At 39.2% G+C, this 20,690-nt stretch overlaps 1 protein-coding gene across 15 annotated transcripts in view; it reads right to left on the reverse strand.

Moving 5' to 3' along the window:
• The window catches only part of RBMS3 (RNA binding motif single stranded interacting protein 3), an 830,766-nt gene that overhangs the window by 433,758 nt on the left and 376,318 nt on the right, over positions 1-20,690 (reverse strand). For all 15 annotated transcript variants that reach the window (XM_027584288.2, XM_027584297.2, XM_027584292.2 and 12 more), the window contains exon 4: positions 8,182-8,273. In XM_027584288.2, the coding sequence (XP_027440089.1) occupies positions 8,182-8,273 (92 nt within the window). The remainder of the gene's footprint in view (positions 1-8,181; positions 8,274-20,690) is intronic.

Raw genomic sequence — 20,690 nt, forward strand, 5'->3', positions numbered from 1 at the left:
CTTTAAGGCACACAACAAAAAGCATACAGAAAGCATTCAGAGTTGGCCCCACAATATTTTCACATGGTAGGATAATGGTAAGACACTCCTGGCCCTTTTCTTACTTGTTCACTTACATAATACTCCCAGATGAGAGGAGTAAGGATTTACCTGACTGGTGAGTTTAAGAGCAAGAACTCAGTAAGGATGACTCATTTGCTCCCTCCCTTCTTGCGATCCAGCAGACAACACATTCACTATCTTCTTCTAGGTCTAGTGATACATACAACACACCTTTAGACCTTTTCAGGGAGGCCCATACTTCTCTGGCATTTGCTGTGACTGGATGGCTAAATCTAAATTTGGCATCCAATATTTAAAGACTCATTTTCCTCATAAACCTAAGCCATATTTTCCTAATACGGTACTACCAGTAATTGAATCAATAGTTTTGTTTTGTTTTGTTGTCTTAATTTGATGTTCTTTTATTTTGTTCAATGGGATCAGAATCTACACGGGACAAAGCGATGCTTTGAATTAGGTCCCTTCAGTTCACAACAATGGTGACCGGAGACAGGATCTTTTCCTTCCAACTTTAAGAACAAATGATTAAAGCCATGAATGGAGATTGTTCATTATTACTTCTTAACAGTATATCAAGAAACGAGCCACTGATTGAGATGAGCCTGTGGACACATTCTTTTCAGAAAGGTAGATTGAAAGAGTTGGTATGTCTTGCAAATTGAAGAGAATTTGTGGTCCACAGACATCCTGCAGTAAAAAAGTATCTGGACACCTGGTAGAGACCTCGATTTACAACACAAATTAAGGTAAAATTTTTCATTGATTTGTGTTTTTGTCAAATGCTAGGAAAGCAGGAAATTCAATTAGAGCACATACTCACCATTTCACCCAAGAGAACATAGTGGAGTCCCTGCAAAAGCACAGGGTAGCATCCACAACCTGATTATGTAAATCATTTTGTAGAAGCTAATACAAATATTTAACTTCGGAGGATTCTGCTTCAAAAACTTCAAATAATTAACAAATAGGATTAAGATCAACTCTGACAATTTAAATATTGGGTTTTGTATCCCTGCATTCAGCATTAGGATTAAAAAAATAAAAAGGAGGCAAGTTGTCATAGCTAACCAAGCAGACACTCACAAATATTTTACAGACTTGTGAAAGACCAACCACTATTTCTTTTACTGACAACTTCAAAAATCTCCATCATGAGGAAACTAATACTTGGTGTTCGTGAGAGATGTTCTTCTGTTGGAAATGTCTTTCACAAGAGCATGTGGCACAAAGATTCATTTTGGAAATGACACAGAGCAAGGTTTTCATTACATGGCATCAGTCATCCAAGAGTAATGAACTGTGTTAAAACCAACATTGGACTGCCATTCTTTGGAATTACAGTTATTTAAAGAACATTTCATAACAGTGGTGTAGGATATCTTGTCATGGATGTAAAGAGATCATCTCTTTAGATCCAACAGTACAACAGAACAACACAATTTGAAGAAGTTAACTACTAGAAGAAAATATTTACTGACTCAATTAGAATTTGGTTCATATGAAAACATATCTTCTGAGAAATGCACCATTATGATAGATTGAAACCAGAGAACTCCCACAAAAAATAAAGGAGGACGTGATGGTGGTGTATCCATCTCTTCCATTATTAAGAAGAAGGTGTGGGATAGAGATGATAACAAAGCCCAGACGTGTTAGCTCACTAAAAAGTCTGCTCTATTTTGAATTACTGTAGAAAATTTTTTCATAACAATCTCTTGTTATGAGATTATACTGTAATTTACTCTCCTCATTTCTTTTTGATCTCTGTTCAAATATTATCTCATCAGAGAGACTCTCTCTGACCACTCTATCTAAATTGCATCTCAGCCCAAAATTCAACCACCATCCTCATCTCCTATATATTTAGTATCTTAACCACTTTTACTTGTCTTAGAGCCATTTCTTACTAATATATTGTATCTCTGTGTTTATTTTCTGCCTTCCACCAGAAGAATGTAATCTTCATAAAACTGGTTTAATGCTATGTCTTTAGCATGTAGAGCAATCTTGATACATAGTAGGCGTTCAACACAAATGTGTTGAAAAACTAAGAGATTTCTACCTAAATGTTAGGCTATACCCCTTATCCCTCTGAGAAACATTTTTTGATATGGACAAATGATAGTACATAGGCTTCTCTGATCCTTTGATTTTGCTGAAAACAAAACAAAACAAAAACACTCGGACATTATTTTTAGGATATTAGCATTCCCAGACAGAACTTGCCCATCATTATATTAAGTATTGATTGAGTTTCCCACCCAGTCTCAGGAGTATCACCTCTATTGCCTACTGAACTTGCCTTTGAACAATGCCTCTCTCCTTCTTACATAAGAGCCTTTGAGAAGCTTCCTTGTTTGGCTGAATTACCAGTAGGCCTGACCCCACTGTAGTGACCCATGGACATCAAGTAACCTGCTTACTCTCATATACCTAGGGATGGTAAAAGCAGAGACTATTAATAGGGCCTTAGATGATAGGAGTCTGGCTGATGAAGTCCGGCATATGCCCGTGCATTCAGAAGAGCTGCTTTGGTTGATAACAAGCCACATCATGAGACTAGTGGTTAAACTTTAAAAAATTTTTCAAGTATATTCTATAAAGTTGGCCTTCCTTCATTAACTAAAATTCTTCTACTAGACTATAAACATTAGGGTTATGTACTAACCACTAGGGTAAGGTATTTTTAAATTAAGTTTATACATATACATATTTGAATTTACAGAATTAATTTTCCTCTATTCATTGATTTTTCATTTTTTATCTCTTCTGATCTTGAGGGGAAAAAATCATTCATTTTTATTTTTTTTCCTTAAAGAGAACTACTCTTCAGATCATTGATTTATGGAAGAGAATTCCTTTCCTCTGGTCCCAATCTGGTTCTCTGCCATAGTTGTCATGGCATTTTTGTACTATCCCTGATGTGCTTGACATTCTCTTGGACACTTGGTCTCTTTTGAATTGTTTAACTTCTATTTATTCATATCCCACAGTGAGGGGAATCACCTTTGGTGATTGGAATAGCATCACTAATAGTAGACTGAAAAAGCCTTTTGTAAGGGCCCTGAAGAGCAGGTGACTTTTGTGGACTTTTCATCTAGAAAGAGATGTGCTCTTTTTACTTGTGTTTAGAATTGACAGATAGAAAATAAGAAAGAGACCTGCTAAATGTGAGATAAATCAAGGCTTGGCTATTAATAATTGCTAACATCCAATATGTAGAGCCATTCCAAAACCACCAAATTTACATTCAGGAAAACTGTTTCTAAAGCTCTACAGCCTTTCAGTGAGGCCTCAGTGAGGCCATGGGGAATAATGGGCAAGAAAGTCCTCTCTAGAAGGCAGACAGGGATTATATGACTGGTTAACCCATGAACTTACTGCACTGACAAAGCTAGAATTCTATTGCTGCCCCCAGGATTTGGTATGTACTGGCAACTGGTGATTTCTGCTTGTTTCCCATTCTCTCTGTTCCTGAACGGTGGTCTTCCTTTAGTTTCATGTATTCTATTTTTTCTCTACTGTTCTGTACTGTGGGAGTTGGGACATATAACTCATATTTTTTTTTTTTTTTGATAACTCATCTTTTAAGCTTATGAGTGCTAAGCCATGAGGAACAGCCATGTCTGAGCCTGTCGGGGATGATGGCATCACCAGATGTGATCATAGGATAAGGCTTTGAGGTAGGCCCCTTTGGGGAAGGATGAATGCATGCCACCCAAAATGTATAAATGGGAAGAATGGTGTAATGAGTGTTGGACAGCCAAACAGATTAACTATTCTTAATTTTCTTTACTGGAGGGAGCTAAATTATTCATAATCCCAGACTCTTTTGCAGCTAAGGAGGAAACCATATGACTCAGTTTGGACCATTATGATGTAAACACTTGGGTCTAAGTTAGTATTCTGGGAAAGTTTTTAAAAGGACAGAATCAGCCAGAATGATCCATCAGCTTCAGCTGCAGCTTCAAGTCCCTTTGTCCTTTTGTTTTTCCTGGCTAAGATGGCGATATCGTAACTAGGCTTTAGAAACAACATAAATGTACAGACGAAAGCCACCCATAGAAAATGGCAGAGATGCCTTGATCCTCGAGAGCATGCATGCCAAAGCATTTGCCCTTCACTGCCTATCCACAGCCTTCTTACTAATAAGAAAATAAACACCTACAAGGTGAAGCTATTCTTAGTTGTTTTTCCTCAGCTCTTTTCTTTTTATGCTTACAGAGACACATTCCTTAGCCAATGATTTTCTTCTAAATACTTTGAGGTTGGCAAGAACAATAATAACCAATATTCTTAATCCAGAGCAATCCAGTAGCAATCCCAGGAGACAGGCTAAATGTAAATATTCAGAATAAGAGAGAAGTTTTTTTCAACTTGATTCTCCAACACCTAGCACAGTAGGTAATAAAAATATTTGTTGATATCATGTATTATATTTCTCAAGAGACTGTTTCATAATGACATACCACTAAAGCAAATGTTAGAATTTATAGAAAGTTCAGTAACAAATTTGAATTTAATGAATGACAACATTCATTGAATAATTAACATTTATTGAATTCTTAGTATAATCTAAGCACCATGCTAAATTCTTTGTGTATTTTTTTTAAATTAATTCTGACAGACGCCCTTAGTCCCATAACCTGAATATTATTATTAGAGAGTTTAAGAGATATTTAAATAACTTAGCCAAGGCCACACATCCAGGTGGTATCAGAGCCAAAATTCAAGGCCAAGTTTCTCTCTCTCCAAACCTATGCTCTTAACCACTCTGTATTACTAAAATATTCTAAATCTGCTCTCCTCAAAGAAACATTTCCTTTGATCCCTAAAAATCAGATCCCTGTCTTTTTGACAGAGCAGCAAGTATACAGAAAATGTTAGTCTGTGTTAATGGTTATACATTATTAATCAATTACCACTTACTGGATGATTTATTGTTTGATTCCTTTTAGTTGACAAATCAGTTGAATTTTTCATATGCACACATTGGAATAAGTTAGCTAGAGCGATTCCCTTGGAGAGCTTCATGTTCATTTCAGGTTGCTATTGGGAACCTAGATTATTTGTCACATTTTTGCTTTAAAATCCTGGAATCTTTAAAATGTAGCGCCACAACCTGCATTGTAGGATATTGATAAGAACAAGGGTGCAGGAGGCGATTCAGTAGATACTTAAATGGTAAAAAATATAGTGCAAGTTTCACACACCCTGCAGACTGCAGGTTTATATGATAATAAATTATAGTTATTACCAGGACAAAGGGAAAAAAAGGCCACGAAATCCAATAGCTCAGTGAGAAATCTGCTAATACAGGTGGTCAAGCTTGCTCCATTTCATCGTCAAAGGGAGGCTATTTATTTGCTTCTGGGTAGTTAAATTACAGAGCCATTTACTGCTGAAAGTTTTCTAGTATGCAGATGCGGATCTAAAGCTCTGGGCTTTAGATTCAAAGTCTGTGAGGAAAAAAGAGGAATAAGAATTTACTCCACAGACAGCATAATTGATAAGGTAGAAATCTTTCAGCAACTCCAGAAATAAAATAAGTGCCTTTAAACATTTCAGTTGGAATCTGCTTACATTGTACATTGTGCAGTGTTGGGCGTGGGCTAAGGATAAAAATGCTGGCTATAATGAATAACAGTTTTTAGACGCTCTTTAAAATATATTCATTTTGGGCGCCTGGGTGGCTCAGTTGGTTAAGCGACGGCCTTCGGCTCAGGTCATGATCCTGGAGTCCCAGGATCGAGTCCCACATCGGGATCCCTGCTCAGCAGGGAGTCTGCTTCTCCCTCTGACCCTCTTCCCTCTCGTGCTATCTCTCATTCTCTCTCTCTCAAATAAATAAATAAAATCTTAAAAAAATAAATAAAATATATTCATTTTGATAGCCTCCTATTTAGGTGAGAGGTCAGTGATTGGTGCACATGTGTACGTGTGTGTGTGTGTGTGTGTGTGTGTGTGTGTGTACACGAGACAGAGTGAGATGGACAGAGTTTCCTTGTGTACCAGAACGCTCAGAAACAGAGAAAAAACAGTCATAATGGTTCCTCAGTAGTTATAAAATCAATGCCGACTTTCTTTGCCTGTTGTGCAAGATGATAGTGATTTTAACCCAACGAGTAAAACTACACATGTATTATTTTTTTCTCAGAACATTTGAAACAGTGGAGATTGCACACCCTGTGTTATTTCTAAACTGCCACAACCTAGCAATTTCTAAAACTTGTTAGTCCATCAATAAAATAAATCAAAGATATTCCAATAATAATTTTTCATAAGCATTTTTTTAAAGATTTTATTTATTTATTTGAGAGAGAGAGAGAATGAGAGAGAGAAAGCATGAGAGGGAAGAGGGTCAGACGGAGAAGCAGACTCCCTGCTGAGCAGGAAGCCCGATGTGGGACTCGATCCCGGGACTCCAGGATCATGACCTGAGCCGAAGGCAGTCGCTTAACCAACTGAGCCACCCAGGCGCCCTTCATAAGCATTTTTATGATGATTTTCTTGTCAGTTGCCTTTAAGTCCAATTTCAAGTTTTATGCTTTGCATATACTGAGCAACTATATTTTACCACTTGTTTCCTGGGTATAAGTGCTTGCTTAAGTTGCCAGGTAACTTGACTCTTTTGCCAAGTGACCTTTAAACTAAGACATGTACGTAATTAATTACAAATATTAACTTCATCCCTCTTAGTTCATGACCAAATTCGAAGCTTCCAGGCACAGTCTTGATGAGGAATACATTACACAGCTGAAAGAATTCAAATTCTAATTTATATAGCCTTGAAAAACAACTAATGTATCATAAAGGGCAATGAGTTCACCAAAGTAATCTTTGTGGGAAATGACCCACAACCAAAGAGTAACAGATACGAGTGGTATCAGCTTGCTAAAAGACATCGGAAGATGAAGAAAACCAAATGTCCCACCTCTGGTTATCTCAGGTTGAAACTGAAAAATATTATCAGGGAATGTTTGCAACCATAACAAAATCCAAAGGACTGAAAATTTGATGACTTGGTCATTATATCACTCAGTTCTTAGGGTATTCGAATAGTTAAGGGTAAAGGTATACATGAAGATGGCCCAAATACATTAGGTCTGAATTTCAAGATCTGTTCACTCCTCTATCTAACTTTTGAGACTCCAGAGACAAATAAATGCAGTGATAGTAATCATAAAATTATTTAAAAATATATTTGCAAAATGATCAACTTAAAGCAGATATGTATCAAGCATCTATATGCTGTAAATGATTTTCTTGAACTTTTTATTTTGAAATAATCATAGATTTACATCAAGTTGCCAAAAGAGTATAGAGAGATCCCATGCACCTTCACCCAGTCTCCTCAAAATTTATATCTTACATAATTAGAATAAAATATCAAAACCAGGAAGTTGATATTGATCTGCATGTATGGTTCTACACCATTTCATCACATGTGTAGATTCTTGTAATACCACTGCAATCAGAATTCAAAACTATTTAAAATGCTCTTATTTATTTTCTTGAATATAAAAATGCATTATGATTTCAGATAGAAAGCTCCAGACTACTTGTTCTACATAACAACAAATGAGTATTGAAAGTTATTAATATCAAGGTGATTATCACCTAGTAAAACTATATATAAAGGCCAAAGTGAAATTCTAGCAATACAATGTGTGCTTTGGTTAAACTCATTTCCCTGCAAAAAATCAGAAAACGTCATTATTCAGCCATCCGCTACCTCCAACATGAGAGTGAAGTTTTTTAGCACAGTTACCAATGACAACTTACTGAGAATCATACTACTCCCAAACAGTTTACTGCTGAAAGCCCTAGACACACACAGACACACACACACCTTTTTCAGGCAAAACAGAGCACTTCACAAGTGCTCTTAAAGCGTAATGAGTTCACCATAACAAAAGAGCATATTAATAAATACACACAAAGAAACAATGAAATAAACCAGCCAGGTTCTTCCAAGCCAAAGCTATTATAAGGTTTCTTGTCTTCCCTAACAAGTAAATATAATTCAAATCTTGCAAACTCCAATTCTGATTCAGCTCACAGTAATGGAGAAATATATTATCACAAAAGAAAAAAAAATCTAAACCCCAGTCTTACCTTGGCCATCTGTGCCTGCACGCCATTTGCCTTGAGAGATGCTACCGCCTTCTGTGCAGCTGCAGGGCTGTCAAAATCTACAAAACCGTAACCTGTGAAAACACAAAAGCCCTTGTTAGTACCGCATCTCCATCCGACCAGTGTAAGGTGTGTTTGCAGTCAGCCTGGCATTCATAACTCTTGGAGTAACCATGAAGGCTCTCAACCGATTGGCCTTAACATGTCAGGAAAGATACCACAGCATCATTAAACATAAAATTGTAATTCTCTTATTTTCTGGAGATGGCTTTGGAGATTGGGTATGTAGTCGGTGATCTGATTTGGATGAGTAAGGTAATACACTATTTAACCAGGTTCCTCTTTCTTCAGTAAATTTGCTGCAACCATGAGGAGAGCAAAACGCTGAAAAATATAGAAAAGTCTATGTCTATAGTGAATTTTCAAAACCACCAAAAAGTTGATGTTACTAAAAGCCTTGATAGAACTTAAACTTATCACCAGCAACCTCAGCAGGGCCTGGAACACAGTACACATCTGATATACAAATGCATGTTGACCATGTGAATGAATAAAGGTTGTGAATGAGAGTTAGGGTCTGAACCTAGTTCTCGTTGATACCTAAGCCCATGCTAATGCACCACAGGACCTTGTCTCACTCAATGATAATGTCTAAGAAAAATTATTTGAACTCTCAAGTGATATGTGATAGAGTAATTAAATAGGTAACTATTCAAAGCTTCTTTTAAAAATAACAAAAGTAGACCCATGTCACCTGTTACTTGAGTATAATCTGAAAAAGGCACACCAGGAGTTCTCTATCCTTGTGCCTGTGTGAGTGTGTATACAGCGTAAGGCTAGAAAATTGCTAGAATCCATGAAGCAGAATCGGTGGAAGGGGGATTCGGCAGGCCCATAAACTAGATGATCTTAGTCCAGGGTTTAGCCTCACTGTAATGTCAGCTGCCAAGAATATTTCAAAATAAAAAAGCTCAAGAATGAATACGAGGGCAGCTTTGTGTGGCATGTCTAAAAAGCCCATCATAGATATCCTCTCCCCATCTGTCAGGCAGGGATCTACTCTGCACTCTCATCCTTATTCCTCAGAAGTTTGGAGGCGAGCTACCAAAGCAAACCTACTAACCATGCTCTGTGACCCACCCCCTGTAACCAAAGAAGAGAGCAAGGGAATTCAATTACCAAGTTGTTTCTTTTAATTAACTTTTTAATTTTCTCCCTTCGAGTCCCTTCTTTTTCTCTCTCCCAGCATGTTATCCTAAAATGAACTTGTTACACAGCAGTGTACCATAAAATGCTCTTGAAAAGCTGGGCAGAGAAGCTGTGAGGTTTGTGTTTCTCATACAAAGGGAAGCCTCCTCTGTAAGTCCCGCTAATTCTTCTCTTCCCACAAAATTCAAACTATGTAATAGGAGTATTACCACCCACTAAGATGAGTCAGGGGAAATAAAAGCAGAAAGAGAAAGGGGGAAAAAGAACAAAATAAGTCAAGATGTAGAGTCAGAGGGAACAGAAAATAAAACTAAAATGGAGACATTATCTCCTTTGTACCACATACTGTGCTGGGTGGTTGACATGCTGATCCCTGGGGAAATGATGATGTCAGGTCTTATTGGCCTCAGGCCTGCCCCTTCATGGATATGTGAAGAAACAGAGCTTCAAGCAAGGTGGCACAACTAGCCCCTAAATTGCAAGCTGCTTAATTCACAGGTCCAGGATTTGAAGTAAAGTCCTCATAAGCCCTTTCCAAATGCACCACACAACAAACTACTTTATAACCCCACTTTGCAAACTCTTTTGAGTAGATCCTGAAGCCCACCAGGGAGAGGACACAGTTCTCGAAAATTCCTTGATTTTGAAGTAAGGACATAGAATAAAACAGTTCCACAAACGGATTCAATGCAGTTCACTCAGTCAGTACATTTATTAATGGGGTGGTTGAATTCTCAGTAGAACTGGCTAAGTGAGGTTTGCCAAGGTGTCCCCTCCCGCCTCATGCTTTGGTCAATCTTCCTCATCCATTCACACGCTCATTCTTTCATTCACTAAAGAAATTCTATTTCAGGCAACTTTGCCAGGCACATGGTATATAGGAGTTAAAAGGGATAGTCCTAGGCGGAGCAAGATGGCGGAGGAGTAGGAGACCTGGATTTCATCCAGTCTCAGGAATTCACCTAGATAGCTATCAAACCATTCTGAACACCTACGAACTCAACAGGAGATCGAAGAAAAGAATAGCAGCAACTATCTGAACAGAGAAGCGACCACTTACTGGAAGGTAGGACATGCAGAGAAGTGAATCCGAGGCGATATTCGGGAGGATAGACGGCGGGGGAGGGGGCCTCTATCCACCGCTTCTGGCAAGTGATAGAGCCGCGGAGCACAAAATCGGAACTTTTACAAGTCGGCTCCGCGGAGGGACGTCGCTCCAGTGGCTAAGCGGGGGGTGGAATCCTCGCAGGACAGTGTGGTCTCAGGACCCTCGGGGTCACAGGAAGACCGGGGGTGCCTGAGTGCAGCAGAGCTCCCAGGTATCCGAGCGGGGAAGCCGGCTGCAGAGACGGAGCCATAAACCGTGATCCGCGGCCCAGGAGGGCCACTGCACCTGCAGCAGGGACCCAACAAGCGGCAGATCCAGGGAAACACCCCCTCCTCCCCCGGGGAGGAGCGGCGCGGGAGCGCACCGCAGGGACCTGCTGGGTTTGGGGACGCCACACGGGGTCAGGTGCCAGAGATAGAAACGCTCAGTCACAGGCCGGGTGAGCACGGAGTGCGGCCAGAGACTGGGGAGATGAGAGTGACTGCATTTCTCTGGGGGCTCACTGAGGAGTGGGGCCCCGAGGTCTCGGCTCCTCCGGGGCAGAGATTGGGAGGCAGCCATTTTCACTCTCGTCCTCCAAAGCTGTACAGAAAGCTTGCAGGGAACAAAAGCTCCCGAGAGCAAACCCGAGCAGATTACATAGCCCAGACCGGCAAGGGCGGGGTAATTCCGCCTCCGGCAAAGACATTTGGGAACCATGGCAACAGGCCCCTCCCCCAGAATATCAGCAGGAAGAGCCAGCAAGCCAAGACCAAGTTTACCGATCAATGAGAATGGCAGAACTACAGAGCTAGGGGAATACTGCACATAGAATCCATGGCTTTTTTACCAAGATTCTTTAGTCTTTCAAAGTTAATTTTTTTAACTGTCTTTTTTTTGAATTTTTCTTTTTCCCTTTTTCAACCAACATCTTATCAATCCCTTTTTTAAAAAAAAATTATTTTCATTATTAGAGACATATTCTATACTGTCATAGTAGTTACACTTATTTTTGGCATAGATATATAAGTTGTTCTCTCTTTAAAATTTTGAGATACAGTTTCTTCTGACAGATCAAAATATACCCTAAATCTCTAGGTATGGCTTTGTTCTAGTCTCCTGCCTGATCACATTCTCTCCCCCTTTTTTTTCCTTTTTTTTTAAATCCTCTTCTTTCTTTTTTCAAACAACTTCTTATCAATTCCTTTTATCAATTTTTTTATAATTTTCATCTTTACATTCATAGTCCATCCCTTCATCATAACAACCCTTATTTTTGTACAAGTTTTTCTTTCTTTAAAATTTGGGGAAGCACTTTCTTCTAAAGGACCAAAATACACCCAAAATCTAGTGTGTGGCACTGATCTATGCAACAGGTTGATCATATTTGATCATACTTTGTTTTTTTTTTGTTTTGTTCTGTTTTTGTTTGTTTTTATCTTTATCTTTTTCTTTTTTTTTTCTTTTTCTTTTTTCTTTCTTTCCCTTTCTTTTCCCACTATTTTAGGTCTTTTCTGATTTGTTTAGAGTATATTTTCTAGGGACGTTGTTACCCTGTTAGCATTTTGTTCTCTCATCCATCTATTCTCCTCTGGACAAAATGACAAGATGGAAAAAGTCACCTCAACAGAAAGAACAAGAGGTACTACCGACTGCCAGGAACATACTCAATACGGACATTAGTACGATGTCGAACCTAGAGTTCAGAATCATGATTTTATTATTATTTTTTATTTTTCTTATTTTTTTATTTTTTATTTTTTCAGAATCATGATTTTAAAGATACTAGCTGGGCTTGAAAAAAGCATAGAAGTTATTAGAGAAATTCTTTCTGGAGAAATAAAAGAACTAAAATCTAACCAAGTGGAAATCAAAAAGCCTATTAATGAGGTGCTATCAAAAATGGGGGCACTAACTGCTAGGATAAATGAGGCAGAAGAGAGAATCCGCGATATAGAAGACCAAATGATGGAAAATAAAGAAGCTGAGAAAAAGAGAGATAAACAACTACTGGATTACGAGGGCAGAATTCGAGAGATAAGAGAGACCGTAAGACGAAACAACATTAGAATAATTGGGATCCCAGAAGAAGAAGAAAGAGAGAGGGGCAGAAGGTATATTGGAGCACATAATAGCATAGAACTTTCCTAATTTGGGGAAGGAAACACAGGCATCAGAATCCAGGAGGCACAGAAATCCCCTCTCAAAATCAATAAAAATAGGTCAACACCCCAACATCTAATAGTAAAACTCACGAGTCTCGGAGAAAAATCCTGAAAGAGGCTCAGGAGAAGAGATATGTAACCTATACTGGTAGAAACATTAGATTGGCAACTGACCTATCCACAGAGACCTGGCAGGCCAGAAAGGACTGGCATGATATCTTCAGAGCACTAAACAAGAAAAATCTGCAGCCAAGAATACTATATCCAGCTAGGCTGTCATTGAAAATAGGAGAGATAAAGTTTCCAGGACAAACAAAAACTAAAGGAATTTGCAAACACGAAACCAGCCCTACAAGAAATATTGAAAGGAGTCCTCTAAGCAAAGAGAGAGCCTAAAAGCAACATAGATCAGAAAGGAAAATGGACAATATGCAGTAACAGTCACCTTACGGGCAATACAATGGCACTAAATTCATATTTTTCAATAGTTACCCCGAAAGTAAATGGGCTAAATGCCCCAATCAAAAGACACAGGCTATCAGATTGGATTAAAGAACAAGACCCATCAATATGCTGTCTGAAAGAGAATCATTTTAGACCCAAAGACACACCCAGATTGAAAGCGAGGGGGTGGAAAACCATTTACCATGTTAATGGACACCAAAAGAAAGCTGGGGTGGCAATCCTTATATCAGACAAATTAGATTTTAAACCAAAGACTGTAATAAGAGATGAGGAAGAACACTATATCCTACTCAAGGGTCTATACAACAAGAAGACCTCAAAATGTAAATATCTATGCCCCTAACATGGGAGCAGCCAATTATACAAGGCAATTAATAACAAAAGCAAAGATACACATTGACAACAATACAAAAATAGTAGGGGACTTTAACACCCCCCTCACTGAAATGGACAGATCATCTAAGCAAAAGATCAACAAGGAAATAAAGACGTTAAATGACACACTGGACCAAAGGGACTTCACAGATATATTCAGAACATTCCATCCCAAAGCAACGGAATACACATTCTTCTCGAGTGCCCATGGAACATTCTCCAGAATTGATCACATCCTAGGTCACAAATCAGGTCTCAACCGCTACCAAAAGATTGAGATTATTCCCTGCATATTTTCAGACCACAATGCTTTGAAAGTAGAACTCAATCACAAGAGGAAAGTCAGAAAAAATTCAAATACATGGAGGCTAAAGAGCATCCTACTAAAGAATGAATGGGTTAACCAGGAAATTAAAGAAGAATTAAAACAAATTCATGGAAACCAATGAAAATGAAAACACAACTGTTCAAAATCTTTGGGATGCAGCAAAGGCAGTCCTGAGAGGAAAGTATATAGCAATACAAGCCTTTCTCAAGAAACAAGAAAGGTCTCAAATACACAACCTAACACTAGACCTAAAGGAGCAGGAGAAAGAAGAGCAAACAAAGCCTTAACCCAGCAGGAGAAGAGAAATAATAAAGATCAGAGCAGAAATCAAAGAAATAGAAACCAAAAGAACAGTAGAACAGATCAACGATACTAGGAGCTGGTTCTTTGAAAGAATTAACAAGATTGATAAACTCCTGGCCAGGCTTATCAAAAAGAAAAGAGAAAGGACCCAAATCAACAAAATCATGAATGAAAGAGGAGAGATCACAACCAACACCAAAGAAATACAAACAATTCTAAGAACATATTATGAGCAACTCTATGCCAGCAAATTAGATAACCTGGAAGAAATGGATGCATTCCTAGAGATGTATGAACTACCAAAACTGAACCAGGAAGAAATAGAAAACCTGAACATACCTATAAACACTAGGGAAATTGAAGCAGTCATCAATAATCTCCCAAAAAACAAAAGCCCAGGGCCAGATGGCTTCCCAGGGGAATTCTACCAAACCTTTAAAGAAGAATTAATTCCTATTCTTCTGGAACTGTTCCAAAAAACAGAAATGGAAGGAAAACTTCCAAACTCGTTTTATGAGGGCACCATTACCTTGTTCCCCAAACCAGACAAAGACCCCAACAAAAAGGAGAATTACAGACCAATATCCTTGATGAACACGGTTGCAAAAATTCTCACCAAAATACCAGCCAATAGGATCCAACAGTACATTAAAAGGATTATTCACCACAACCAAGTGGGATTTATCCGTGGGCTGCACGGTTGGTTCAACAAATGCAAAACAATCAACGTGATACAATACATTAACAAAAGAAAGAACAAGAATCATATGATTCTCTCAGTAGATGCAGAAAAAGCATTTGACAAAGTACAGCATCCTTTCTTGATCAAAACTCTTCAGAGTATAGGGATAGAGGGTACATACCTCAATATCATAAAAGCCATCTATGAAAAACCTACAGCAAATGTCATTCTCAATGGGGAAAACTGAGAGCTTTCACCCTAAGGTCAGGAATGCCATTGGGATGTCCACTATCACCACTGCTATTCAACATAGTATTAGAAGTCCTAGCCACAGCAATCAGACAACAAAAAGAAATCAAAGGCATCCAAATCAGCAGAGAAGAAGCCAAACTCTCACTCTGCAGATGATATGATACTTTATGTGGAAAACCCAAAAGACTCCACCACAAAACTGCTAAAACTCATACAGGAATTCAGTAAAGTGGCAGGATATAAAATCAATGCACAGAAATCAGTGGCATTCCTATAGGCCAACAACAAGACAGAAGAAAGAGAAATTAAGGAGTCGATCCCATTTACAATTGCACCCAAAACCATAAGATACCTAGGAATAAATCTAACCAAAGAGGCAAAGAATCTGTACTCAGAAAACTTAAAATACTTATGAAAGAAATTGAGGAAGACACAAAGAAATGGAAAAATGTTCCATGCTCATGGATTGGAAGAACAAATATTGTGAAGATGTCAATGCAACCTAGAGCAATCTACACATTCAATGCAATCCCCATCAAAATACCATCCACTTTTTTCAAAGAAATGGAACAAATAATCCTAAATTTGTATAGAACCAGAAAAGACCCCGCATAGCCAGAGGAATGTTGAAAAAGAAAAGCAAAGCTGGCAGCATCACAGTTCCAGACTTCAAGCTCTATTACAAAGCTGCTTTCATCAAGACAGTATGGTACTGGCACAAAAACAGACACATCAATCAATGGAACAGAATAGAGAGCCCAGAAATGGACCCTCAACTCTATGGTCAACTCATTTTCGACAAAGCAGGAAAGAATGTCCAGTGGAAAAAAGACAGTCTCTTCAACAAATGGTGTTGGGAAAATTGGACAACCACATGCAGAAGAATGAAATGGGACCATTGCCTAACACCACACACAAAAATAGACTCAAAATGGTTGAAAGACCTAAACGTGAGCCAGGAGTCCATCAAAATCCTAAAGGAGAACACAGGCAGCAACCTCTTCGACCTCAGCCACAGCAATTTCTTCCTAGAAACTTCGCCAAAGGTAAGGGAAGCAAGGGCAAAAATGAACTAGTGGGACTTCATCAAGATAAAAAGCTTTTGCACAGCAAAAGAAACAGTCAACAAAACCAAAAGACAACCGACAGAATGGGAGAAGATATTTGCAAATGACATATCAGATAAAGGGCTAGTATCCAAAATCTATAAAGAACTTATCAAACTCAACTCCCAAAGGAAAAATCATCCAATCAGAAATGGGCAGAAGATACGAACAGACATTTTTCCAAAGAAGACATCCAAATGGCCAACAGATATATGAAAAAGTGCTCAACCTCCCTCGGCATCATGGAAATCCAAATCAAAACCTCAATGCGATATCACCTCACACCAGTCAGAATGGCTAAACTTAACAAATCAGGAAACTGACAGATGTTGGTGGGGATGCAGAGAAAGGGAAACCCTCCTACACTGTTGGTGGGAATGTAAGGTGGTACAACCACTGTGGAAAACAGTATGGAGGTTCCTCAAAAAGTTGAAAATAGAGCTACCGTACGACCCAGCAATTGCACTACTGGTTATTTACCCCAAAGATACAAATGTAGGGATCCAAAGGGGTATGTGCACCCCGATATTTATAGCAGCAATATCCAGAATAGGCAAACTGTGGAAAGGGCCAAGATGTCCATCGACAGATGAATGGATAAAGAAGAAGTGGTATATATATACAATGGAATATTATGCAGCCATCAAAAGGAATAAAATCTTGGCTTTTGCAACGTCGTGGATGGAACTGGAGGGTGTTATGGTGAGTGAAATAAGTCAATCAGAGAAAGACATGTATCATATGACCTCACTGATATGAGGAATTCTTAAATCAGGAAACAAACTGAGGTTGCTGGAGGGGGGCAGTGGGAGGGATGGGGTGGCTGGGTGATAGACATTGGGGAGGGTATGTGCTATGGTGAGCGCTGTGAATTGTGCAAGACTGTTGAATCACAGATCTGTACCTCTGAAACAAATAATGCAATATATGTTAAGAAAAAAAAAAAAGAAGAAGGTAGCAGGAGGGGAAGAATGAAGGGGGGGAAATCGGAGGGGAAATGAACCATGGTAGATGATGGACTGTGAAGAACAAACTGAAGGTTCTAGAGGGGAGGGGGGTGGTGGGATGGGTTAGCCTGGTGATGGGTAATAAAGAGTGCACGTTCTGCATGGAGCACTGCATGTTTTGCACAAACAATGAATCATGGAACACTACATCAAAAACTAATGATGTAATGTATGGTGATTAACATAACAATATAAATTTTTAAAAAAATGAATAGTCCTGGTTCACCTGGGTGGCTCAGTCAGTTAACTGTCTGCCTTCGGCTCACGTCATGATCACAGGGTCCTGGGATCGAGCCCCACATCAGGCTCCCTGCTCTCAGGGAAACTGCTTCTCCCTCTCCTCTCTGCTTGTGCTCTCTCTTTCTCTCTCTCTCAAATAAATAAAATCCTAGAAAAGAATAGTCCCACTTCCCACACTTATGCGTTTTTAGAGTTGAGTTGAGAGATGGACATAAAACAAATAACCATATAAATGAATCTATAATTAGGTCCTTGAAAGAAAACAAAAGCATGTAATATAGAATCTAACAATGGAGTGCTCATTATTGAAAGTTAAGGAAGCAGTGGCATGAAATGATTTGAATTTCTTAAAATATCCCTCCAAATGGCTTCCGCAGAAGATTGAATGGTTGTGGAGAAGGTGGGCAGCAAGACTGGAATCAGGAGAAGATTTAGGGGCTATTACAACAATCTGGACAAATGGTGGCTGGTGATAAAATGGAGGGGATGAAGTGGATGATTTGAATTATATTTTAGAGGCAGAATTAGTAGGACTTGATGATTGATTGACTGGCTTGGGAGTAAGGGAGATACAGACAACAAGGCTTACAACTGATTTTTCAGCAGAAGCCACAGGGTGGGTGGAGATGTGATTTACTGAAGTGGGGAGCCTGAAGGAGGATCCAACATGGGAGAGGGAAAATTAAAATATCAGTTGAGTCAGAAATGCCTGTGAGACATCTAAGTAAAAATGTCAAGGAGCAGTTGGATATATTAGGCTGGTGATCAGAAAAGAGGCTAGGGTTGGAAATATAAATGAGGAGGTCAACAACATAAAGATGTGATTTACAGAGACGGAAATAGACAAAAATGCCTAGTGTAAGTAGAAACCAAGGGCCCAGGTTCGGAGCTTGAACAACTTCAGCATTTAGGTGACAGGTAATAACAGGAGATTGCAAAGGAGGCTCCAGGAGAATCAGAGAGGAAGAGGGACTAAAAAGGGAATAGGATGTCTCAAAGCCAAGGGAAGAAGGTGTTCCAAGAAAGAAAGAGAAATCAACAGTCACGTGCCATGGACAGTGTGAGCAAGATGAGAGATGCAAACGTCCAGTGTGCTTAGGAACTTGGGTGTCATGATCATGATTTGCTTCAGGCAAGTGGTGGGGATTGAAGCCTGCTTGACTAGTTGAAGAGTGAGAGAAAGAGGAGGAGATTGAGAGAGTGTTCGCAGTTCTTGCTGTTATCTGACTGGGAAGAATTAAGAGACAGGTCCGCTAGAGGGGTAATAGGAGGTCAAATGAGTTGTTTTGCTTTGTTTTAAGATAGGAGATGCCACAGTTTTTAACCTTAGCTGTACACTAGAATCACCTGGGGAGCTTAAAAAAGAAATACCAGTGTCCATTTCTCACCCCCAGGAAAGTAAATCAGTATCTTTAGTAACGTGCCCAGGTGTTTACACACACGTACATACACAACTGTGCGCATGTGTGTGTGTGTGTGTGTGTGTGAGAGAGAGAGAGTGTATACGTGTACATGTATGTTCCTCAGCTGATTTCAATGGGAAGCCAGGGAACTACAGAGGATTCATTCAAGTTATTCAACAAATGTTTATTTGTTGCACCCACTATGGGACTGTTCTTGGCAATTTCAAATAGGGATAGGAATGATCAAGCAGAAAGCAAGAGATCAAAACTTCAGGAGGGCAAGGGGATAATTTATAGAATAATGTTCCTAAAAAGTGAAGGAGTGAGAGAATCTGGAACACATATGAAGTGTTGCCCTTACTAAAAGAGGGATCATTCCCTTAGCTCATTTCAACTTGATGGCAGAAAAAGAAAAATGATCACTCTTGGTTAATGAGTGTTATTTATTTGTATGTACCCAGTTATTGGGACTGTACTTAACACATAGCCTGTGCTTAATAAATATTTGTCAAAATTAATTAAAAGTATGTTTAAAAGGTGCTACTACTTCACAGACTAGAGTGGGAATTAACTGATTAAAATGTCTATTAATATATTTTGACTATAAAGAACAATATAAATGCCAAACGGTCCCCGTCTGGCTCTGCCATGCTGCCACCCAGCCAGGCGGCCCCCGATTTCAGGACTGCCTCTGTTCCAACATGGCTTCTTCTCTGGCTCCCTCCCTTTCCTTCAACCCCCACACATTACACAGGATATTACAAAATCACAATGCTGATCTCCAGGGCTGAACTTCAGTCCAAACAGAAGAAATCTCTGTGAGGGAATGAGACACCTGAGCTTTCTCTGAATCAGGGACGGAACAGATGAACTTTGAAGAGTGTATTTCTAGAGCCATCAGGCCAGCAAGGAGAGGGGTGCCTCGGTACAAAATATCTCTTCTACAGAAGACTCCACCGCAACAGGGGTGCTCAGATCCCCTGACACAAAGTTACAAATAAAGAATAAGCCACCAGATATGAAATATTTCACCAAGCTATGTGTTTTCCATCCATATTTCACGAATTAAAATGAAAGTGCAGAGGTAAAAATGTCTCAAGCGGTCCCGAAAAACACTCTGATTGTAGAAATGCATGTTGCATTCCTGAGTTTTATGTGACGGTATACACTACATGCAACCAGGAGAACAAAACAAAACACAAAGCCACTCTGAAAGAATAATGATGCATTTATTACCGAATAAAGTGACTTCAATTTGGTTTCAATTTGCTTTCCTTAATGAGAGAGAATCAAGTCTGGGTACAGGAACCTCTGTACCTACATCTGGAGAGGGGCAGGGTAGGGAGATTAATTAGTTCAGCTCCAGCTAATAATGCTTTATGGTCACTGCTAAAATCCTCCTTAAAACACTGGTGAAGGGAAACCGTCGCAAACATGAGCCCAAGTGGCTGGACGCACACCAGTCTCACTCCCTCAATTACATAATTAAGCTTGGCAGCAGGTTCAAATGAATTAAACCTGAATGTCACTGTTTTCTCCACACACCCCTGTCCTTGTTTTTCTTCCTTGTCAGGGGGAGAAAGCCAGCGGTTCTGCAATTAGCGGGAAGCAGAGCAGTGAGAAAGAACCAACTCCACGCTAATTAGGTCATTCGCCAAATGCACTCACTCCATTGGCAGATATAATCAATGCTTTCCTGAAATGCCTTAAACTTGGTGTGTTAATTTAAAGTTTTGTTATTTTTATTGCACCACAAGCATGGTGACTTTATAGAAAAAATACACACACACACACACACACACACACACACACTTAGAAATTGTAACCAAGTTCTACAAACAATGGATTGGCCCAGAGGGTTGCATTTGT

This window comes from Zalophus californianus, chromosome 1 (assembly GCF_009762305.2).
Source record: "Zalophus californianus isolate mZalCal1 chromosome 1, mZalCal1.pri.v2, whole genome shotgun sequence".
Classification (NCBI taxonomy): Eukaryota; Metazoa; Chordata; class Mammalia; order Carnivora; family Otariidae; genus Zalophus; species Zalophus californianus.